The following is a 25216-nucleotide window of genomic DNA, read 5'->3' as shown; positions in this document are numbered from 1 at the left end:
CAAATGGGAGTGCAAAATATCGAATAAATATTAAGAGTGTGATTCCAATTCCTTTCCAAGGGAATCCAGAACAATGTCTGGGAAAAAACATCCGCAACGTTTGAGGATATAAGTAATATGGTATAAGAATTAAGAAGTGGAGCAGAGCAGGCAATCCGCTTGTACAAACCAAACGCTTTTGCCTTGTTATAACCCCGGATCGTGGAACACAGAACTCACATTGGTAACATAATTTGAGTACGGTGGCAGCTACTGAATACTTTTAGAACTGCTTATTCTGGCCTTTATCCCATCCATGATTAGCACAATCAGACTGAGGTTGATCTGGAATTGTTCAACATCACATGGTATTATTTTTATCCACTAGGGGTCACCATCCGCACATTCCATCTGTGACTATGAATGTGTATGGCTTTAAAAGGCAGGGCTTGCCTTGGTCAGGCAGTTACTGAATGTTGCCCCCTGGGTGTTAGCTGTGGCTATGCAGCTGATGTAAAAATGCTCTTACTACCCGTTTGTTTTGTTACAGTTTTCAGTTAACTGATCAGCGATGCCTATCCTCGGTCGACTGTGGCAGCATCACAATATGTTCTGTGTAGCGGTGGTAGGCTATTCTGAATAAGCTAACGGATTTTAGCATTAGAAGTGATTTTGTGTAAGCTAGTTCCCCTTTGTTGTATAAACATTACACATAGAGCACATTTGACAAAAAACTATTACTTGACTACTTGACCTGATTAAACATTTAAAGTTTCAAATGATGCCAAACTTTGGACATTCTGTATTTGACACATTCTTTCCTTCTGGCGCGGCGTCACTGCACCGAACCTATTTTGACGTGAGACTACAGTACCATTAGTCTGTGTGGAAAAATGATCACTGCGAAGCTTCAAGGCAGAGATTTGGCTTGCCTTGGAGGAGACATTTTTTTTGACGGATTCAACGTTATTCAGAGCCCACTTTTTTGGGGCTAACGTGGGCTTTTGTAAAGGCAACAAAAGTATGTGTACCTTCACAGGAAATTGTTTAACTCTAATTATGGCTTTAAAAAGTGAAACTAAATGCAAAACAAAAACATGAAAATGGAATTGAATTCGACGTAGAGTCGCCAGGACTGTCAGACTGTTGTTCCGTGTTGTGCTGGATGAAAAATGAATGATAAAAAAATCTGCTGATCCACTTTACAGTGTCTGCTAGATAGCTAAAATTGTATTTTGCTTGTCAAGTTTTATTACAAATAATACAGGCTCTATTCGTTTAGTACAAGAGTGTGAGAAAACAGAGGAGGTCATAAATGAACATCGGAAAAAAGTGTTTGCGTTCATGCAGGGGTTTTCAAACTTTTGGAGCTACAGGTCATTTCCCAAACCACAATCAGTGTGGCCAATTTTGAAATTTGATCGCTATGTATGGCGCCATTTTCCACCCGCTCTAAAGATAATAATAATAACACGTGACAGCAACTTTAATTTTCAGACAAGAGGAGAATCATTTTCACATTGGAAGGCAATCCTAAAATCAATCACACTCAATATTGCCAGAGGCATGGTGCCCATCATCACATGCTGGAGAAGCAACAATTTATTGATATGTTGGGAAACTTTTGGTCAGTGCTTCCAAGATTCACACGTCCAAGTTACTGCTGGCAGAACCTGCATGGTCCCCGCATCTCAGGTTATAAAGCGACCCCGTAGTTTGTTTTTAATTTTTTCCAATGATAACATCGCCAAGACAGACATTAATGAGACAAGTTTATGGTTGGAAAAAAGAAAAATATATATTTGTGTTTGTCTAATGTGAGAATAATCCGTTCAGGATTATTGTCAGCTTCCTGCTGCAGGCTCATTTCCACGCCTTTTGCTTTTTTTTAAAAAAACGGATTGCTTTTAATGGCCCCTCCTCAGCCTGCCACGAAGACCTGATTGGCTCGTTAAGTTTTCTCATTGTTATGCAGCTTCAATTAAATTAATTTAGCTGGAAGAGTATATACAGAGAGCGGTCCATGGTGTAAAACGGAATGCCTGCGTGTTAAATCAGGCCCAGTCATCTAAAGCCGAGCAAAGCCAAGCGGATGGTGGCTCGTAACCAGACGAGGTGCTGATCAAGTGTTCTTGGTTGTGTGTAGTAAAGCCTTAGCCCGTGGCCCGTGGGCAGATGAGCTTACCTGCGAGGTTCGTTGACTTACAATGCTTCAAACAGTGATTCCCAACTAGTGGGTTGGGACCCAAGATTGGATTATGGACCCTTTATGTGTGCACGGCGGACAGGTTGTCAAATACGGTATTCCAGGGTTCCTCCTTGGTTTGAGTGACATCCGAAATTTTGATGTTACGAAGGTGTGCAATGAATTGGTTTGTGCAGTGGCGTAAGAATACATGGTCATAAGGCACAACGAGGCACGCTACGATCATGCCGTATTCACAATTTTTCATTGGATTATTTTGTAGTTATGGCCTGCAACTTTTTTTTTCATACCAATATTTACTGCATAGGTTATGACTTTACTGCTGCATTCGTTCGTAGGTTTAGTGGTAAACTACAACAGCGCCGGCCTCCTTCTGTGGAGTTTGCATGTTCCCCCGGTGCCTGCGTGGGTTTTCTCCGGGTACTCTGGTTTCCTCCCACATTCCAAAAACATGCATGGCAGGTTGATTGAACACTCCAAATTGTCCCTAGGTGTGAGTGTGAGCGCGGATGATTGTTCATCTCTGTGTGCCCTGCGATAGGCTGGCAACCGGTTCCGGGTGTCCCCCACCTACTGCCCGAAGACAGCCGAGATAGGCTCATACACGACCCCCCCCCCCCCCCCCCGCGACCCTTGCGAGGAAATGGATGGAGCTAGTTATGACTTTACTGCTGCGTTTAATAGGGTTAGTGGTAAACTACGGCACATTGCTCAATCCGCCATAGGAATGGACCGCCATCATAAACTGAGGTCCGCCTGTCCAGTTAGACATGAATTAAACATTACTCCCAAGCCGGATTTCCATTTTATTGGGAAAACAACACTCTGCTGACAGTCATGCATCAGAAACCTAATTACTTGGGGTGTAACAGTAGTTGCATTCATATCTCACGGATGTCTGTACCATATTGAGTTTCCACATGAAACATATTACGTGAGAAACTTCCCTAAAAAGATCAGCGCCAAAATAAATTTGTAGCTGCAATATGTGCAATTGTCATACTTTACTAGAGTGGATATGAAAAGTCGACATCCCTTTTCAGATGCCAGGTTTTTGTGATAAAAAGTAAAACCAAGGTAAATCGGGAAAAAATACAAATCTAGCACGATGCGACTTATAACCTAAACGACTATTGAAAAAAAAAATGTCGGGAGCGCAAGGAAAAAAATAATAACTTATAACTCGGGCTCTGGCTATTTTTAGAATTAACCATTCACATTTAAAATTCGGCTAAATTTAATCAAGCACACACCTGCCACCAATTTAAAGTGTCTCTGATAAGCACCAACTAAAGTTGAGCTCCTCCGGGAAGCTTTTCCTGACAGTTTTGTAATCATGTCTTAAAGCACAAGCTGTGGCCCACAGGGACCTTCCACAGCATCAGGGGATATTGTTCAAAGGTGTCAGTCAGGAGAAAGGTAGAAAATAATTTCCAAGGTATGAAATATACCGTGGAACTCAGTGAAGACAGTTCTCATCAAGTGGAGAAAAATATGGCAGAACAGGGAGTAAATAACAACAAACAGCCAAGTGTTTGGAAAAAAAAGTCAGAAAAAGCCTACTAGAACATCAAAACTTAATTTGGCGTTCATCAGAAGCCGTTTAAATGGCTGCAACACAGCCCAAACCCCAGTTATAAAAGGGTGTGCATACTTGTGCAACCACATTATCTCAGTGGATTATCTTGACTTCCATCAATCCATTCATTTTTTTTAATCCATTTTATCCTCACAAGGGTCGCGGGGGGTGCTGGAGCCAAGCTCAGCCATATTTGGTCAGCAGGTGGGGGACACCCTGAACCGGTAGCCAGCCAATCGCAGGGCACACAGAGACAAACAACCATCCACACTCACACTCATGAACAATTTAAAAGGGGGAGTACCCAGAGAAAACCCACGCAGGCTCAGGGAGAACATGCCAACTCCACACAGGAAGGACAGAGCCGGGATCAAACCCACGACCTCTACACTGTGAGGTATAGAACCACTGGATCACCGGGCCGCTTATCGTGACTTCATTTTTCGAAACCTTTTTTTTTTTTAATTGAGTTGTACAGGTAGGTCACAACGATGGTGGAAAAAGTTTGGAAAATATTTAGCTTGATCTCACAAAAAGACCTTTCAACAGGGGTGTGCCGACTTTTTATATCCACTGTATGTTCATTTGTGTTATCGCGTTCATCTTGTTAAGGGACATTTTGAACAGGCAAGCTTATGTCATTTATGCGTTGTCAAAGGCTATTTTCGAGGGATACAATATTTTTTTCCTGTCCTTAACGAAGGAGTCGTATCAAGAAGAACCACTTGTTTAAAAGACACAAGCTGAAACTGTAGGAAAAATAGAGGGGAATAAAAAGTATACTCACGAACACACAAGTCTCCACTCTCAAAATAACCAGGGCAACACTGTGAGCGGCGCCTATACATGGTCCTCACTCCCCGCCGGTAAGCTGTCTTATAGCTGATCCTGAGGAAACAAGACGCAGCGAGAGGGATGTGCCATGGCCAGTATGTGGGACCACTCCAGAGGGGCAGGCAGACAAACACGGGAATGTGTATAATGTCGAAAAGGAGTCATGAGAAGTCAAAGTCAGCGAAGCGCAACGTCTCCCTTGAAGCTATTCACTGCATGCAGTGTTCACAGTTGCCATGTAGACAGCCAACATCGGACAAAAGAACATTGAGAAAAAAAAAATTGAATTTATCTTGACCCTCTTAAATTCGAATAAAATCACCAAGAATCTTGCTCTGACGAGGACAAATTAACCATCATCAATTGGGCTTTTATTTCTTTTTCCTTGGGTGAGATATTCTCCAAAACAGCCTTTCCTTAATTTACCTTAGTGACCCAAAACAAGTCCTATGTGAAGTTTTATTGGGTTGCAGGTTGTCAGAGTAAAAGGCTGTAAGCTATTTTATTGATCGAACAGAAACACCGTTTTGGGGCTTTTTTGTTGTCGTTTTCCAATTCATGCTTGTTGCAATAGATTCACATCAATTGACTTATTTATTGTGACTTGATGTACTATTCCAAAAGTAAAGACCACACAAATTCTCATTTCATAGCATAGGAAAGGGTTTGAGTGGCAATGCACACGGGGATGGGTTGCCAATAAATGATGTCAGTGTCATCACGGTTTATTTGGTTGTACGGCGATACAGTACGAATACGTAAAGCTGGTAATGAACAAAAAAAAAAGCCTCAATTTTTTGGGGTAGAATTATTAATATACATACTGTGCAGTACCGTCTTTGTCCACCACTACATTTGTTGCCATTATTTAGATAGTAAAGAGACAGTTAAATGGCAAAACAGCCTTTGCACAACACTTTATATGGTGTCAAGGACAACTTGTGAAAAATTTGGTGAGGATCTAGATAGGTTTGGATTTTTTTTTGAAGTCATCAGTAAACTAGAATTACCCAATTTACATTAAAAAAAAGAATCCTTACATATTGTGCAGTGCACCAAAATAATATGGTCAACTTTTAGAACTGAAGTACTGAAATCAATGGAGGTGTCCACTATATTCTAAGATATTGAAATGCCCTTGTATATGATGGATGTAAACATCAGAAACATTGACTAATTTCAAAGGGTCCAAAAAAAAATCCAACGGCAACCAAATATGAGGATGGATGAGAAAACATTTTCAAACATACCTGTGCTTTGTGCACTTGAACCAGTTCAGGATGTCTGTGCACCTGGTGTAGTAAATCTGGTCAAAAGGGTGAGCATAAGACTCCTGGACGGTGACAGCATAGCTAAAAAGAGCCCAACGTAGAGACATTAGTTGATCCGTGGCTTGTAGCTTTGCAAGAAAAATATCTGGACTAAAAGGTCCTGCGAGTGCTCAGCTGCCACGAAAGCTGTGCAATCAGGGACTTAAAAGGACCTTTTTGGTGATTCATACTATTGATGCATGCGGCAAAGGAAGCAGGTGGATATTGGCGGACCACAAAGTCATGAACAAAGCCCACTTATGGGATTCATATCAATGCCAACGAGGTGGAACCGCAATCCTAAGTACCCTCACCTTGGTCAGGCAATAATCCAGGTCATACATCTGCACAGTTTTCTTTCCTCCCACTCGCGAGGGCAGAGATTATTTCATCTAATTTCTCACAAGTGACACAACCCGGTGCAGCTTATAATTATTCCGGCTCTTTTTGGCGGTTGTGATTGATTGGGACAAGAGTAGCCTGATCAATTTGCCTGCGTATTTCATTTGATGCCGCAACTCCTCCCATCCCTCACCGCGCCGCGACTCAGACTGCGCCAGATCGATATGGCTGTAATGGCCCAGAATGGAAGTGAGACTTTGGTGGAGAGAGCCCGTTTCATTAAAGATGCTGCAGCCTCAACAAGCTTGTGGTGCTCTTCTTTTTATATTCAGATATTCTTTTTAAAAAGAAGGAAATATGCTGACCTTTCCCAGTGGCTGCAGACATTGGGGTCATCAGGGTTAAGAGTCCACACGTGAGCTGTCCAGCCCAAAATGAGGAGAAGGGTCGACAGAACAACAAGTGACCCCATCACTTGATCTGAAACAAGCATGATTTGGATTCACATTAGTTCAATTCAGCAAGTATCACAGGATTAACAATAGGTGTTTTGAGTTTTTTTTCTTTTTGCAACATGAATTCTAAAGGGAAAACTGTGAGGCTGTGATACCGTAGAATATACATGAAGCCAAGTTGTTTTGTTGAGTTTAGACCAGGATGGGCAAACTACGGCCCGCGGGCCAGATCCGGCCCATTGGGCTTTTTAATCCGGCCGAAGATTGGTTCAGAATACAGTACAAGGTTTGATGTGAATTCCCGCAATTTATTTCATTTTACTTGCAATGACTGGCGTTCAACACAAGGTGGCGCTGTGACTTTATTTTGCAGTGCCTGTACCGCGAAAGAATGAGAGAGAGAGAGCACTCTAGAGAGCCGCCATTTCCAATTCAGTAATTAATCGCTCTACTTCTACTGGTTGGATCGCAAGCCATCTGCAGCAATGTCAAAGAAAAGAAAAGTCGACCGTGAGTGCCGGGTGTTTAAGAAGGAAGGCCTAAATACTTTTTTACCGAAGTCCGATCCAAGGCTGTATGTCATATATGCCAAGAAACTGTTGCGGTTTTAAAAGAATACAACATCAGCCGTCACTTTTCCACTAAACATGCTAATTACGCCAGCAACCTTTCAACACAAGAACGTTCAGTCACCGCTGACAGGTTGCTAGCAAGTTTGCAGGCTCAACAAAACACCTTTACTCGATTAACTTCCATCCAAGAAGCAAGCACAATGACAAGTTTTTTACTGGCATTCAAACTAGCAAGAGCCAGCAAGCCTTTCTTAGGTCAGTGACTCGCCGGATTGAAGTAATTGACAAACACTTAACGAGCAAGCTAAACAAAAAAGCGGAGAGATTTTCATTGTATTCTTTGGCACTGTACGAAAGCAACGATGTTAAGGACGCTGCTAAAATTTTAATTTTTATCAGAGGGATTAATGAGAATTTCGAGATTACGGAGGAGTTTTTGGATATGGAATCCCTGAAAGGAAAAACACTAGGAGAAGATTCATTTAACAGCGTGTCAGCGGTCATACAGAGGCACAAATTATCTTGGAGAACGCTCACCAACGTTACCACAGACGGATCACCGAATCTGACAAGAAAAAAATAAATATCGGGATGCTGAAGAGAGTTCAGGACAGGGTGAAAGAGGACAACCCTGAGCAGGAGGTAATTTTCCGACACTGCATAATTCACCAGGAAGCACTGTGTAAATCCGTGCTGCAGCTTGACCACGTAGTGAAGCCAGTCGTGAAACTTGTCAATTTTATTCGAGTGAGGGGACTTCACCATTGTCAATTTATTAAATTCCTTGAAGAAGCTGACGCACGGATTTATTGTACCATTCTATTATCCGCTGGTTAAGTTGGGGAAAGTATGTCAACTTGTGTGCGAGCTCAGACGGTAGATTATTTCATTTTTAGAGCAATTTGATAACAGTGACAAGTTTCCTGAGCTGAATGACACAGATTGGCTTTGTGATTCTGCTTTTACTGTGGACATACTGACACATATGACCGAACTGAATATGAAGCTCCAAGGGAAAACCAGTTTGTGCATGAAATGCAAGCAAACGTCAAAGCCTTCAAAAACAAGCCGATTTTATTTTCGAAGAAAATGTCAGCCAAGTCATTTGCTCATTTCCCCACACTGGCTACGTTAAAGGAGGCCCCACAACATGTGAAAAAATACAGAAAATCACTGGATGACCTGCATGAGGAATTCTGCCGTCGCTTTTGTGATTTTGGAAAAATTGACAGGGCACTTCAGCTGGTGTCATGTCCCTTCTCACAAGACCCGGAAACAGTGCCACAGGAGTTGCAGTTGGAACTGATAGATCTCCAATTTGACATGATGTTAAAGCACAAGTTCCACTTCCTGAAACTGGATACGTTTTATGCTTCGTTAAGTGCAGACAAATTTCCAAACATCCAGACTATGGCATGGAGAATGCTGGTGTTGGTTGGCTCGACATGTATGTGAACAGACATTTAGTGTGATGAACACCAACAAAGCACCCCACAGATACCAGATGAGTGATGAACACCTCAGATCTGTTCTGAGAATTGCGACAACATGATTCCAACCAGACTGCTCCCATTAAAAAGTATGTTAATACTTTTGTTCCGTTTATGTTTAATATGTTCTGATACGTTAATAAATCTATCTTGTGCTGACCCGGCCCGTCTATCAAACTTTAAAAGTTTGATGTGGCCCCTGAGCCAAAAAGTTTGCCCACCCCCGTTTTAGACTCATAGGAAAGTTAATGAAAAACATGTCTTAACATTTACAAAAATGATTTGTGGTGATGACATTACTATTTTTTCCTATCTTTGAAAGATTAACAAATAATAGGTTTGACCAGGGTCCCGGACTAGATAATGATTGACCTTTTGATTGTGCTAATAGAATCAGTTAGCCGTGACATGACATTTTGATAGACAATTGTTTCATCTGAACCAAGGGTGGGCAAACTTTGGGGAGTAAAAATGTGACTTTGTTTTTTGGCAGAAGAATAATTCATTCTTATTTTCTATGACATTGCTTAGAGGTAATTACACTATAATGCCCTCTTCCTCAACTGGCGGACCGCGATCCACGACCGGACTGCCGACCTCCTCTGTCCGAGCCTCCTCTGTCCGATCGCTTGTTAAAATTATCCGTTGTATTATTTGCGTGCACGAACAGATGTATTGCAGAGGACGCAGCAGCGCGACTCTGTGTGTGTATAATGTTTGACGAACTGGAGACGGGGGCATGTCGGCGATAACGATGCGCTGATTGGCTCCTCTGAACTTAAGGTGTGCCCATACATCAGCGTCATGCATTCAAAATGGATGATTGTGTCAGGAAACAGACGTATGCGCGACGCCACAGTACGCTCACAGCTTCAGCACAGGAGAGCCACACACAGACAATTAGAAAAGACAAATCGCGGGACGTTTCGATTGTGTGCAGTTTTGCTCCCGTCTACCCGGGGATCATTGCAGCCATTTAACACCAGAACACCGCAACATGTTAAATGAACATCCCAATGGCGTCCTCAAATAATATTTGCATGCCTCAGACATTACATTCACCATTAGTGGAAGAACAGCACTGCACATTCTTGTGCCCCCTTGTGTCAGTATTTTAAATGGTTCTTAACTCCTCTTCTGATATATTTTTCAACGATTTCAGAGGGGATGTGAAACGGGCAATTGTACAAATGAAAATAATATTTTTGTTTTCATTTTTAGTATTTATTTTGGTAAAATGAGTATTTTGTTTTGCTTTTGTTAAATTAAGGGAAAAAAAGACAACTACTGTTTAACAAAGTTAAAGTAAAAATGTCTTATTTCCCTAAAAGGGCTATTTCTATTATTAAGCAGGCACAACTTAACAAAATAAAAGAGTTCCTCTGCCTCAACACAATACCTCTCATAATTTGCTGTGTACTGGCAAAATGAATAATTGTTATTTTCATGCACCTGGTTGGTTGTGAGGAGTGTTGATTTGTATAAGCTTGGCTTGACCATACTAAATGGGCATATAGCCCTGCTCCCCATGACCGCCGTGCATGGGACCGGACCTTGGTCTCATAAAAAAAAAAAAAAGTAGACCGACAGCATTTCTAGTTGAGGATCACTGCTATAATGTATTTTATTATACACAAATTCCTTGTAAACATATCCAAATGCACATGTACAAATAAATTGAGCAATGTTTTAATCCATTTTGATGAACATTGAAAACAAAAAATAGCAAAACGAACTGCAGAGCTTGTGGAAATGCACTCTTTGCCAGATTTCACTTGGCCCACTTGGTGTTGAATATCAACAGTAGACTTCTGCAGCTTTTGTTTGACCGTCTAGGAAAAAATAAAACACGACGAAATGAATATGGAATCTGTTGAACAAAATGTTTGTTTACATTAACCACACATTCGCCAAGACACTAAATCAGGGGTGCCCAAACCTTTTGGATCGAAGATCTACTTTTCGATCAACTAACCTCCCGGGATCTACCCTTACCGGTGCGCGCGCACACGCATCCGTACACTCTGGCATCATTCGAGCTATAAAAGGAGGAAACTGGGGAACGCGTGTCATGACATCCTACTTTTCCTGCTGCAGTTTACAACCTGTCTGAAGAGACATGACAGTGGCATTGCGTCTGAACATGCTCAAAGACATTAGACAGCGTACGACCCTGAATTACGCATCAGATAAGACTGATGCTTCCACAGATGTTTTCATTTCCTCCTCTTAAAGTTTCCAGAATTATTTTCATTCGCGGGATACAACCCGAGACACAACAAAGCAGCGGTAATTCCCCCAAAACCGTTCCTGATGGAATACATCTTTCCTCCGTCACCGTGCTTCGTCTCCTTCGGAGAGACCTTCGACCTTCAACGGTGACAGTGACAGAGACGGTGATTTGTTGAGACCCGCAGCTTATTTCATTAGATGTACACGCGCGGGGAGATAACGTACGATGGGAGGGGAGCGACAGTGATGAATCTCCTCCTTCCGCAGGTCTTATTCAAGCAAACGGGGACTACCTATAAAGAATGAGCGTGCACAGCATGGCATAGGTTAATACCTGCATGCTATTAGCCATAATAGCGCTAAACTGACATCCGGCTTGGAGAGAACAACCGCATTAGAAGCAACTGGCACTTGGAATACAAAAGAAGTCTGACCCCCATGCTGTCATTATAAGGCTCTCGTCTCTGAAAAATAACCGTACCGACGTATCGTTTTATGCGTGTCCCGCTTCAGCGCCTGATATGAATTGACCTCAACAATCCGAGCGACCGTATCCGATGACGTCAGCGTTCGCATGTTCGGTTAATCTTCTGCATTGATTGGCGCATGTAGTTCACTCATAAGTGAGGGGAAAATCTATCGGAGCTTCACTTGCTCTGAGGAGGAGTCCATCTGAGCAGCCAGAGGTTACTGTCATGTTCATTTCCTTAACAGGATGATTAATCAAGGTGCATGCCTGTTACAAGAGACAGCTGCTTTTATATTCCGGACCGTCCTCTGAAATTATCGAGTTAAGCACAAGAGGGGCGTTTTTTGATTGACAAGAATGTTTTTACTGCTCCGGTGATGAGACCACTCACCGTCAAATGTTCTGGATGAGTGGACGGGCACATCACCTGTCATCTTATATTTGGCTGCCCTCACAAGTGGTGGGAGGCCAGCAGCTCTTACATGAAGTGTCAATGTCCCGAATATCTTTTTTTTTTATTTTATTTTTTTTCTTTTTTTGCAGACACGCGTGCGGTTAGTGGGGTGAAACCTCCTGCTAAGAGTTTTTGAGGTACCAAAAATCACACTTTTGTTTTTTTGTGAGCGGCATATAAAATGGTGTGACGAATGCTAAAAATGTGACACGCCTATCCAAGTCGGGAGTTGAATAAAAATCAATAGGTGGAAGTATTGTCGAGAGCACGGTCAATTAAGTGGAACGGATCTTGAGGGAGTTAAATACAATATGTCATAGAGATATGGGAAAACAGAGTTTCCTAAAAATCCATTGGAAAAGAATAAAGAAACAAATTGTTAATTTTGATACTATTGTTATCGGCCAATCTTCATCCTTGGACGATTGCACCAAAACTCATTGGAACCAACCACCCTTGAATGACATCATTAATCATTGTGACGATTAGAAAACATTTAATAATATCTCTTATCTCTTGTTTTTTCTTGTCTGAATTCTCTGTCATTTATTTCCTCTGTGTAAGTATCATGTGACACAAACATTTGATCCAAATCCAATCTTGATTGTGCATTTGGCAGGAATATTAACGTCCTCCATCCATCCTTTCGCCGAGCCGCTTATCCTCACGAGTCCCGCGGGCATATTAATGTCGATCTAAAATAAATGTAACATGACAAGTTATTTTCCGTTTATTATAATATTAATCGCTTGACAGGTGACGTTTCATTCGGATGTGAAATATGTGTATTGCTCGATTGGGATGAGGGTGAAAATTGATGAATCAATAAAGTGATCGTCCAGAATTCTGTGGATTGCGTTAAACCGATAGAATAATGTCTTGAAGCGATCGAGGCAAAACTGAGTGGACCACTTGGCTGCAACCGGAAGAAGTCCTGTTGATTTAATGTGGACATCAGTAGATGGCAGCCAAAAAAAAAAAAGAACAGAACGTCAGCTCAGGGTTTCATTCACGCAGGCATCAGCAATGCAACAACTCCATCCATCCATCATCTATAATGCTTATCCTTGTGAGTGAGTTGGGTTGGCTGACTTTGGCAAGAGGCGGGGGAACACCTTGGACTGGTTGCCAGCCCATCACAGAGCACACCAGCAACCATTCACACCTCTCAACAGTTTAGTGTCATTTCAGTTCTCGGAACGTGAGAGGAGGCCTCCATTCAAACCCGAAACTTCAGAACAGTGAGGCTAACATGTGACCCACGAGTGCACCTCGCTGGCCCTATTTGTCATTTTATTTAAAAATAATAATAAATAACGATTCAATATATTATCCCCGCACTGTTGAAAATGCAGTTATGTGCACATCCAGAGTTGGAATTTTTCCAAGGATGTGCCAATTAATTTTTACAGAGAATACGGACACCGAGGCGCTGTGCTGCCTAATGCCATTGTTTGTCAAACAATGAGAGTTATCAGCATTAATTGTTCCTTAAAATGACTTCAACTCTTTTTTTTAAGTACAGATGTGTGTATGCATTCTACTTTTGCCATTTGTCATTTAAATGTTCAATTGTTTATCCATCGATCAATCTATCTGCATTGTGTATATTTTTTAGCTCCAAATTGAATTAGTGCCGTCCCACATGATTCAGATTTCTGGGTTTAAGTCTTGGCTGGTGTGAAATTTGAATGTTCTCCTCGTTTTCGTGTGGGGTTTCCTCCTACATTCCAAAAACATGCATGTAAGCTTCAATGAAAACTCAAAATTCAATTGAAAGTGAATGTGAGTGGTCATATTTGTCAGTATGTGCAAGTGAGCGCTTTAGAGAAAAATCGATGGATGAATGGATGTTTTTATAATGCCTCCACCCCCCAAAAAAAACAAAACTCGATTTGTATGTGGGGATTAAATATCTACTGGTCGGCATATTTTTTCATATTTTGTTCCAAAGATTATGGATATGGATGAAAGTTTGGCTCGTGAGACGATAGTTGATTTGGCAGGTGAAAAGCATTAAAACTTGGCGCAGGTTTCCGAGTGTGGGTGTTAAGAACGATAGCTACGCGCAAAGTGATGGGAGCCCTTGAAGAGACAATAACACATCAGCTAATAGCGTGAAGAACGTGACCCAACACTCACCTAGTAGTAACACTTGTGCGGATGCTGAGGAGCAGTGGGGGTGGCGGCCTCTGTGTTGTGTTCAGATGCACACACTCTGGGAGAAGTGATGACAGGTCACAGATCTGTTGGCAAGAAGAAAACTAATGAGCTTATGATGACACTCAGACGACACGCGCGCGAACACATGCGCACGTGCCACGCTCGCACACAGACTCAAACATTTGTTACGGTTGTGAGAATCTCCACAGGGGTATAATTCACATAAGCTGCTCTCGAAAGGCCAATTTATTCAGTGCAGCCTGCACATCCAATCACTGTTTTCATTTCATTTTACTATGTGCCTCCTACCTGGTTTTCAGCGCTTTGCTAAAGAAATAAAAGGCTGCATTAAGTCAAGAGGGGCAGCCATAATGAACTCTGTTCACACTTCAAACGCATGCAATACTGCGCGACCAAATGATGTGCTCTCATGAACAAAGCCTACATTGGGCTCATAGCACGGGACGGATACACGGCGTTTGTGTGTTTGTCATCACCCTTAAAACCGACTGCTCCTCATGATTGCACCGTGAGGTCAGAGGGCACTTTTGCGATTCTTCAGAATCACAATGTGACTGCTTTGTCTCTTGGCCCGATGAATAATTCAGTGTCTTTCTTTTGCGCGAAGAGACACTCCATTGCCCTCCCTAATAAGCTCATTTAACATATCTTTGTCTCACTGACTACTTGCCTACAAAGGAAACGACTCCGTTAGAATACGATATGCAGTATATTTACATAATAAATTCAAATTTTTACTGCTAGTGGAAACAGTTAGAGGAATGTTTTTTAGCTCATGTAAATGACCACATTCGAGTAAATCATGCTTTTTATTTAACAGCAATAAAATGGATTGAATTATCAATTCATAATGATACAATACAAAGTGAATATATTTTTTAAACTATTCATATCAAATGTGATTTTATTGTGTACAATATATTATGCCATATCATACAATATAACATTAACCAGCCAATTTAATTTAAGGTGATAAGATACAATGATGATTTAAGATGTTCGCTAGTTAGTTAGTTGCCAAGGCCAAGACGACTGTCAATGCTCCAACATGCATTCGCTGTCATGGCATATCGATAAATAGGTTTCTGCGAGCTATTATAAATTTGCTTTAATACCATCAGTGTAACCAAAAACACATTTCCCACCAACACAGGTACACTTTAATTTCATTTCAACTGCAAGAAAAGTCATGCAATCACATACAGTCTGGGTTGGTTTCTAAGACTGTATTGTGTTAGACTATTAGGTAGCCAACTAGTTAGACAGATCTGACAGTCAACCACAAGGCAGTGAAAGGACATTTTTGTCACGTTTTGTTGAGATTGATCCCAAAGGTGCCAAATACAATGAGAATAGCAGGGGCCCCAAAATTGAACCCTTTGGTACACCAAACAGGGGGGCAACCAATGCTGACACAAAAAGTTCTGCCGGCCAAATAGGATCTGAAAACCACTCTATTTATATGCTTTTTGTCTTCTACTTTCTCCTCTTCATAATTTTACTGCTGTAGATTGGGAATTTCGCCATTGTGAGACAAATAAAGGTTTCCTTATCTTATTTTCTTTTCTTAATGTGCTTCCACGAATGCTCACCAGGTCCTGCAAATGAACCAAGACAATACTGTGGTCCACCGTATCAAACGCTACAGTCAGAACCAACAAAACGAGACACACAGCCTCCAGTGTAAATTGCTACTGACAACTTGTAAAAAGGCTGACGCTGTGCTGTGTATCATCTTCAAACCTGACTGACGTTTTGTTCATCCAAGAAAGATTTCAACTCTCTGGGGACCAGATCGATAGAATGACAGATGGATGGACTAATATTTAAATACAACGATATGCGGAAATCATAACTATTGTGCCATGAGATTTCGTGCCATATTTTGTTGGCTCGGCCTCAACTTAGCATGGCTGCATCTAATGTCAATGCAACAGCTTGGTGACTAAATGTAAATGTCAAGGACAAGTTTGCTTAAACAGCCTGCGCCATTTCTTTTCAAGTTAGTTGTTGCGTTTGAGCTAGAAGTGCAATGAATAACAGATAACAAACCGGCTACTAATCAAAAATTATTTTTGATCGTTTTAAATCAGTTAGGTGTCCTTTTTTAATTTAAAATTGTCCAAATACTTGACATTTCAACTTGTCAGCAGCAAATATTCGACCACACTGCTGTAACAGTAAAAAGACAGACATCTAGTGTCTGCCGACACAATGAAATGGTGACAAAGCGAGGAGCTCCACTAACTCAAATACACCGATTTATCCGGTTAATTTCTGAACCATCAACTTTCAACTGAAAGCAAAGACCATCAGGAAAATAAAATGCTGCAACCCGTACACCTAAACTCTCACAATCAACAGGGTCCAGTATTTGTCACTGTGTAACTGACTTCACTGGTCGTTGGGGTGTCGCACATGGTATCATTCTGGCTAAAACAGCCACTGCGTGTGCATTTAAAAGAAATGTTTAGATTCATCCTGAAGTTTTTACCCGAGAGAGGAATAGCCGAAACTGTGTGTATAAGTAGTTAACATACTGGTACAACTCGGCGGAGGCAGGCTGCATGTCGCTTGGTGCCGGCAAATGTAATTTTATTTGATACCTTCCGTTTTGATAACAGTAGCCTTTTGCTGTACTTGTGATTTGGATTTTAAATGGAAACAAAACCAGTTACAGGAGCCCGCACAATGCGGAACTGAACTGTTCACCGTGCGCAATGGAGTGACGCCACGTGCATTGTCAAGTGCAAGAAGACTTACACATGATAAGTTTCGACGATGCACCGTTGGACTTTTGCCTGCAGAGAGAATCATTGACATGAGGTGGCGCCACACCCCCCAGCCCCACTATGTCTCTTACCTTGCTTATCAGCAGAGACATCTGCATGATTAAAGCTGGGTGTCTTCAGAATGTGACTTATTAAAGTGCAATGCAATTAAGCGGCGTGTCCCCAAGCTGACCAGCCCCTTCACTCCTCCATGAATGCTGCTCAGCACACCGCAGTAAGAGGGCCACATCCTCTCTTTGGATCGCACATAATATCCCAGGTTCATCTCACTGCTGGTCGTTTATTTAAAATGTGCCTGTACATAAGCAAGAAAGAAATCGTGCGCCGTTGCAATCTTGTGCGGAGCTACAGAGAGAATTCCTGATCAGCGAGGTGCTTTTGTGTGCATCGCATCCTTTGTTCAATCGTCTAAATGTGAGCAGAGCGTCGACATACATTTTTTATGAGAATTCATCCTTGCTGCTCAATCCGTTTGCTAATCACCGCTGATGGATTTCCGAGCTGCTAGATTTGGATTGATCCAAAGGTTACAAGTGTAAGGAGGCAGTCATTGGCAGGCCAATGAGATCACCAGGGCGAGCCAGCACTGTTGTGCATATGTGAGGTAGGGGGGAAGTGGCGAAGGATGTCATTAAGAGTCAGGGCTCATTAGCGAGGCTGTGGTGCTTCCCATCAGTGGCGTACCTGCATGTTAGTCTGATGTGTTAGAGGCTGGGAGGAGGCATCGACACGCAGCTATGTCACAACTAAAGCAATGCAACTAGAAAGCGAACGCTCGACTTCCTGCTACCAGCTGTGAAAAACGCTGTTTATCGAAAGACTTGTTTAATGGCTCGGCTGCCATTTTCTACATCGCGACTGAAATTTAAGCAGGGAATAATTCTAGTCTTTTACTGACGGCACATGTCACTTTGCTGAGGAGAATTTGAAAATTACAGAAAAAACATGGCCAGAATTGATTGAAATATTGCAGACAAGCATTCGTGCAAATAGATCACAACGTTCGGTAAAATGACACTGAACATTCTTATGCAGTACCGGAAAAAGTGTCAGTTTTTAATATTTTTACATTGTGAGGATTACACGAGATATTCTGTGACTTTTACAGCTCAACAGTACAGTGGTGTCTTAAAATATGAGCGATTGTTTTGATTTGTTTGTGGCCAATGCGAAGATGATCAATCAGTCAAACCTCTGTTTACATACAGAGCTGTATATAAGTGGTGCGCATGAGTCGTGGAAATTCACTTTACCGGTCTTTTTGGTGGGCATGCATGTTTTGCGTTTTTGCTTATCAAATAATAGTGTTGGTTCTTTATCCAACGACCGCATCTTAAAATTATAATTGCCTCTACTTAACATAATTAGTGTTTTTTTTCCAATTCAAGTGGAGAATGCGAGTAAAATTAGTATGCAAGTTAAAAGAGATTGCATTTGATGAATGACAACTTTACAGTGCATACTAAGCACGGCTTTTGGAGTAATTGTCCTTGATCGACAAGGTCCAACAATGAATTAACGTTCACATAATTGCTCTCGGATTGGTCTGTATCCATAAGCAGAACAATGGTACCGTAATTTTGGGACTAAAAGTTGCTCTGGGGTATAAAACGCATCAGTAAATAAGAAATAATCATTTATACTGTATATATATCTTATGAAGAAGAAAAAAAACAACAACGTGCTTTGCAGGAAAGTCACATTTATGGGGGGGAATGTATTTTATAAAAATCAACAAGTAGCATCAGTAGGGTAAAACTAACATTTCTCACAGCCATGTTGACCCAGCTCATGTTCCCTATTAATGGGTGAACAACCCTATACTTGGTGAGTGATAGGAAGAGCGTACGAAAGAAGGTGGCGGTAATGCACCAAAATTATTTTCCAACTGCAACAAGAAAGAAGAAACAGAAGAAGAACAAGAAGAAGACATGGAACACACCACAACAAGGATTTATGATTGACAGCACCAAAAGGTGCAAAAACTGACCAGGATTCTACCTTTGGCCAAAATATGAGGTTCTAGTTAAGGTAAGCCATTTTAAACAAAAAAAAAAAAAAAGAAACTTTTCCAAAGCTAGAAGAGGAAGATTTGAATCCAAATTGTTCGCTTGCATCAACACGATTAGAGTTCAGGGATTTTGGTTATCAGTTTGAGCTCTAATTTTAATATATGCAAGTCACACCTGGGAAGAACTCACAGGTCGAGCCAAACAATGAAATGAAGGATGATTTAATACAGATGAGTTGTGACGTAATGGAAGTCTGCATGGCTGTAGCTCAACTTCCGAGAAATGTTCTTCTTTAGATCTAGAATACTTTGAGACTGACTCAAAAGCATCTCTGCTGGATGCATCCAAGTAATGCACTCCGTTTTGCCGCCCATTTGACAGATTAAACAGCATCAGTCAATCAAAAATCAATTAAACCCATCATTCGTTGTTCCATTCCGGGGGTGGAAACAGACCAAAGGCTGCTCCTGACATTGTGGTTAGCTTCCAAACATTCCATTTTTTTTTTCGTCTACGTTAGTTTCTATCACTCAGCCTTCAAATCATTACTCGATTTAATATAATCCAACTTCAAAGTCATTCATTATGTGCAATTTGGAGGTCGCCGAGAGAAGATTCCACCGCCTGCCATCAATAAGCGGCCTAATGAAAGTGCCATAAGACAACAGCACAACTTTCTTGACAGGGAGTCCGACTCTGGAGGCTCGAGGCTCTCGGGAAAATGCTGTGCGTCGTTTAACAGGAGCTTAATTCTGGACGCATGGTTTATTCATGCGGCGAGCGCAGATATCACGACTCTCATAAATCACACAGCACGGTGTTGCTGGACATTGGCGCGAGGCGAGGCAGGGCTCACTAATCTCAACACCATCTTTCATGTGAATAACCTTGCCTCACTGCAGGGCAGGCCAACACAAGACGCAGCCCATTGGAGGAAGCCGTTCCTCATTCATTTTATTTGGTTCACAGCAAAGGCTTCGTGAGGAGACGACCACCTTCACATCCGCTCTCTGGCAGATGCGGCTCAACTCTCAACCATGCGGAGGAATTGCTTGAAAGGAAATGCTGTATCCTCCTTTTCACATTTGCTTTGGGAATGCGGAATCAGCCACATGATGGATGAGAGCAGCAGAGGGGTTAATTTATCTGATAGGTGAAAAATGTACTTCTGTATTATTAATGAATAGAAATAAACACCGCCATCAAATATAGAGCAGGTTTAAAACTATGCAAAGAGAAAATTAATACGTTGTCTCCCAAAAATGGGATAACCGAATTAGCAGATAATGTTATTCACCAGATTTTTCTCAAAATATCTATCCACAGTGGCTGTCACTTCAGAATTGTTTTTCCCCTTCGCTCACTCATGCGCACACTCATGGCAGACAACAAGGTGTTCTGAAGTGGCAATGCCAGCCTAAATCCCCGGTCCGCACGCTGGCAGTCAAGTCTGACTTGAGGGAAAAAAAAGCCATCTCTTCCCGTTCTCTGCATGACGTGCGCGTACTCGCAGCTGACAATAAGGCACTCTTAAAGCTGCCGCGACAGTCTCCACTAGCTCATTAACCTTTTGGCTGTTATTATGCAAATTAGCCGTTTTGTCACAGTGAAGGAAGTCTCGCCACTGACAGATTTTCAGAAATAGGCAGACAACAAATTTACTTGAATGTTTAATTTCACGCTTGATGGGTGGGCAGGGACACCAGAATCCAAACTATTCGTACAACGTAATTACAATGTCAATTTTTGCATACTATGTTCCCTTCAAAAATGTCTAGATATTCAAGAGTTTCTTCCGTAGCCCAAACCACACAAACAAATCGACAGAATAGGAAGATTGAGCAGCAACTAAAAAAAATAAATAAATTACTGAGTCATTTTACTACAGGTATCACACTGGCAGTTAGTTGTATGTGGTTGCCCGTGCTCTCTCCTTCCCCACTCGGGCAAAAAAATAAATAAATATCCAGGAGAATTTCAAGCAAATGAAATGGCACAGAATGCACTTCTGACACCAAGGCAAAAATCATACACACACAAAAAAAAAACATATGGCTTATTAGAACAATTGAACCACCTTCATTTGCCGTATGACAAAGAGAAGGTGGAGGACAAGGTGACAGTGAACAGGCGCATATCCTAGACGCACTCTCACAATGAGATGCTGAAACAACAGTGCGGCTGTCAGGGCAATTTTATACACCAATGCTTTCGCACCTCAGCCGCACAGCCTTCAAACTCTGAACCCCGCGTCGTCGTCTTCGGCGCGTCTTCATTTATTTTGTGTCAGTGTCCAAGATGTGAGACGCAAGGCGGTGAGAAACTCAAGCCAAATGTCGCTGGGGTAAGCGGTGTGTGAAGAAAACAGAGAGCAAGAGAAGAGGTGGGTGGGGCGGGGGGCTCAGTGGGTGTACGCATCAGTGCGTTAGGTGCACATGAAAACCCTTCAGCACTCAAAAGCAGAAAGGAGGTTTGTTTGGAGTTGTGAAAATGCCCGAATATAAAAGAAAAGTTTGACTACACAATTCCACATTAATCAATGAACCACTCAGGGGTTGGGTTTGACCAGCGTTCCCTAACCTTTTTTTTTTCGTTAGCCAAGGCTTTAATGTTATATTAGAAACATCTCACATTACACCACCAAACAAAAAAATGACACAAAAATGTATCAAGTGGATGTCCAAAAAAGTCTTCCAATATTTTTGCCCATCACCAATTGCAATGACCTTTACTTAAAGTGCGAACGACATTTCGCACATACCTCTTTATTTTTCCCTGCTAGCGTAGCGCATCAACCTTTCGGGAAAAGTGGTTAATACGTGAACGAGAAATGGCCTGGCGTGGTCATTAAATCTAAAAATATTCTCCATTGGAACAGAACACAAAGCCAGCGTGGTGTAATGAAAGTGAAATCAGATGAATTTGCATGAAAGTTCTGGGTCCAATATTGCCACTGCGACCTTTCAAATGTCCTTCAGTCCACTTGAACAAAATACGCCTACTTAGTCAGAATATATTTCATAAAATGAGCAAAAGATAAGAGCTCCATTCAGCCCTGTTCAGACTGCACGCATGGCCAGTCACTGACATGACAGACCTAAAATCAAAACCTAACTTTTATACTCTGAACAATTCACAGTATTTAACTCCGACAATGTTCCAATACTCTTGACTTTACAATGATAATGCACGGTTTTAATTGACACAGTCGGACAGGTAATCATTGGAACAAATGTTTTGTGGTGCGTGCCGATTGCGCCTGCCCTCAAAACTTGACAACGAAAGTCTTTTTACAACCGCTGAGATTGATTTCAGTCGCAAATGATGGAGAAACACCATTTACAGATCTGTGATGGAGCGACTCCCCCAAGCAGTGGGGTGCGGCCCCTCTTACACCATTAGTTTTTCTTCTCGGGCCGGGTTAAAGCAGGGGTGTCAAACTCATTTCACATTGTGGGCCACATACGTCCTCGGTAGATGTCAAGTGGGCCGGACCATTAAAATTATACCATATTCTGCTATAAATAACCAAAATAATATGTCTTTCCTTTTTTTTTTTTGCTCTAAAGAAGCACAAGAATATTCGGAAAATGTTGACATTCAATGAACATATCTTTTACAAAACATTTCATAAGACTGAGCTGCTGTGGTCTTCTTCTCTGATCAAAACAATGTTGTCTTCTACTCTAATTAATACAGTGTGTCCCCTAGCGTATACTCCATGAATTGCACCTTATTTAAAATATTCATTCCATTGTCATTTTTTTCACTTTTGAATTATCCTCCGGGCCTAATCGAACATCTTTGGGAGCCGGTTCCAGCCCGCGGGCCGTATGTTTGACAACAATGAGTTAAAGTCTGACGCACAACCTTGCACAGCAGCCAACTTTGCATAGTAACACTTTCAGATAGCAGGACGCGTGATTAACAAGTTAACAACTAATTATAAGATACAAGTTAACACTTAAAATGTCCAATTTCCCTTACGCTGTCTGATCCATCTCGGCAGAGGAGAGGTGCTAATAAATGCGGATTTAGAAAGCGCTGTGAACAATATTTGAGAGAAATAGGCCTCTTTTGTACCCAGAAAAGGTATTCGCTCTTTCAGTTCGGCTCATGACAAACTGGAGCAAAAAAAAAAGGGTTGGGTGATATATTTGTTCAGTGCGGCTATGCGAGAGAGTTATAATATTAGAAACAGTCTGTCTTTTGCACAGAACGAGCTACAAAATGGTGGGAAAACTTCAAGAGAGCTGCACTCTCTTTGAATGGCATCATAACATTTTGAAATGACAAAAATGGAGCGCACCTTTCACTTGTAAAAGATCTTTGCCGTCAATCCCATGACGCTTCACCGACCCCACCCCAACGTGCCATGGCGGCTTCCAGACATGATCTATTGCTGGCTCCGCCATGTCCTGAGTGCCCTGACCTGCTGCGACTGCACAAGCGTTGCCAGCGTGGGGCCAAAGGAGATGCGACAGACGGCTATATTATTCAAGAGGCGCACCCTGTTGAGTGGGCAGTTATTCAGCATCCAAATCCCAGATGCGATTCCCACACATGCTCCCGTCACCGTCCTGACAGCTGCTCCATTGATCACACGCAAGGTAGACGGGTGCTGAATATGCGCACGCATAAGCTTTGTGTTATTGGGCTAAAATGGCCTCGATGATAGCACGGAAATCCATCAATAGAGTTTGGACATGGGCCAGAGTTGACTTGCTGACACTGATTGAATAGGCGAGGCAAGGCGAGGCTCAGCGTGCGGCCGAGATGCGCGGATACGATGCGACATGCAAAATGTAAAATGCAGCATTGCGGCTAAATGTACGATGGGGAAGGAAGAAATTCCCTTAGTCGTATCCAGAGAAATCTCTTGCGTATGAAGACATTGGACATGATAAGACAAGAGTTTTATTTAAAACTCTGCCTCGTTTGTATGGGTTTATCAAGATATTAGTGATTGATTTTTAAAAATTGCTCTGGTGCTATTGACATGTAATATATCTTACTTAGAGAGCTTTGTCTAAACATGCCCATCCAATATCGACTTTTTTTAATGCTGATGCCAATCCCGATATTTCGCAGAATTAAAGTCCGATATCCGATTAATTGTCTGACGAATAAAAAATAAAAATGCAGTGGTGCCGTTGGCATGCAGTATACTTTACTAACAAGAGCTTTCCTAGCTTGTCGGTGGAATTCCGGTTAGTAAACCATTTTTCTTCCTGGCAGATGGCTGTAGATGGCGGGCGGCATTGCGTCACTTTAGATTTGAGATCAGCTTTTGAGTTGAAGCTAAACATTTGAGGGAGAATCTCCTCTATCAGGTGAGTTCCAAATCAATACTGTGCTCTCCCTCACTCCCCATTCTTTACGTTTTGTTTTTTATTTGCGAAATCAAGTGAGTGGAAAGTGCTAACTAACCGGCAAACTATAAGTTCTGTATTCCCTTGTTGGTATGTCTCTTTGACGGGATGTGACTGTTCCATTTGATTGCATCTTGTGGTACAATGACAATAAAGCTAATCCGATTTAGATTTATTTTATATCAGCACATAAATTATTATTTTTATACCAAAAGCTTATTCTCAAGCTTATCTTATGTTCTGTGGAGATCAGACAACATAAAAATAATCTAAAGATGCTTTGAAAATGGCTGGGAGTGAATGAGTTATTTTCTCCTTACTTCATACTACAATCAATTGTGTTGACTTTTTTCAAGTTTTTAAATAAATGTGGGGGTTTTTTATGTCTTGAATTTGTTGTTAAAAAAAATCTTATTTTTATTTTTCACTAATGAAGGTTTCGGTGAATGTGCAAATGAACTTGTTGGGTTTGGCATCTCTAACAAGGATAAGAACCACTGGTCCATGGAAAATTGAGCTTTTACCGGACATTCTTAGTGGATTATATAATCATCATTCAATCATAATATATCAATGGGAATTATACACTTCCAACTTTGTTACCACTCATTTCTGTGTGATTTATTTAACCTTTTCAGGGACAGCGATTACTACAGTGGACAACTTATCATGCGATCAGGTTACAGGGGTGCATGAAAGGGTTAATGATCTTTCAGATCAAGTCAATCAAAATATATTATTAGCGTTTTTGTGTCACGGTGTTCATTGTTTACAGTAGCACAATATTTATTGAAATAAAGTGCGATGATGTCATTCCACGCAGTCATCAGAGCCCAAATGTGGCCCGGCAACAGAACTGGTCTTCTGCCCGTCACACCGAAGACCATCCATCACGCTACTTTATAACACGCCGTGATATAATATGTGAAGTCTA

The 25216-nt window shown here is 41.6% G+C and overlaps 1 protein-coding gene across 4 annotated transcripts in view; it reads right to left on the bottom strand.

Annotated features, from left to right (window-relative positions):
• The window catches only part of megf11 (multiple EGF-like-domains 11), a 90748-nt gene that overhangs the window by 59365 nt on the left and 6167 nt on the right, over nucleotides 1-25216 (bottom strand). For all 4 annotated transcript variants that reach the window (XM_052059909.1, XM_052059911.1, XM_052059913.1 and 1 more), the window contains exons 2-5: nucleotides 14065-14168; nucleotides 6616-6730; nucleotides 5849-5950; nucleotides 4552-4652 (exon numbers count right to left, since the gene is read on the bottom strand). In XM_052059909.1, the coding sequence (XP_051915869.1) occupies nucleotides 4552-4652; nucleotides 5849-5950; nucleotides 6616-6722 (310 nt within the window). In that variant the 5' untranslated portion in view covers nucleotides 6723-6730; nucleotides 14065-14168. The remainder of the gene's footprint in view (nucleotides 1-4551; nucleotides 4653-5848; nucleotides 5951-6615; nucleotides 6731-14064; nucleotides 14169-25216) is intronic.

The sequence above is a fragment of the Hippocampus zosterae genome, chromosome 3 (assembly GCF_025434085.1).
Source record: "Hippocampus zosterae strain Florida chromosome 3, ASM2543408v3, whole genome shotgun sequence".
NCBI classification, from domain to species: domain Eukaryota; kingdom Metazoa; phylum Chordata; class Actinopteri; order Syngnathiformes; family Syngnathidae; genus Hippocampus; species Hippocampus zosterae.
The sequence above is the reverse complement of the archived record's forward strand: the minus strand, read 5'-3'. Positions and strand labels throughout refer to the sequence as shown.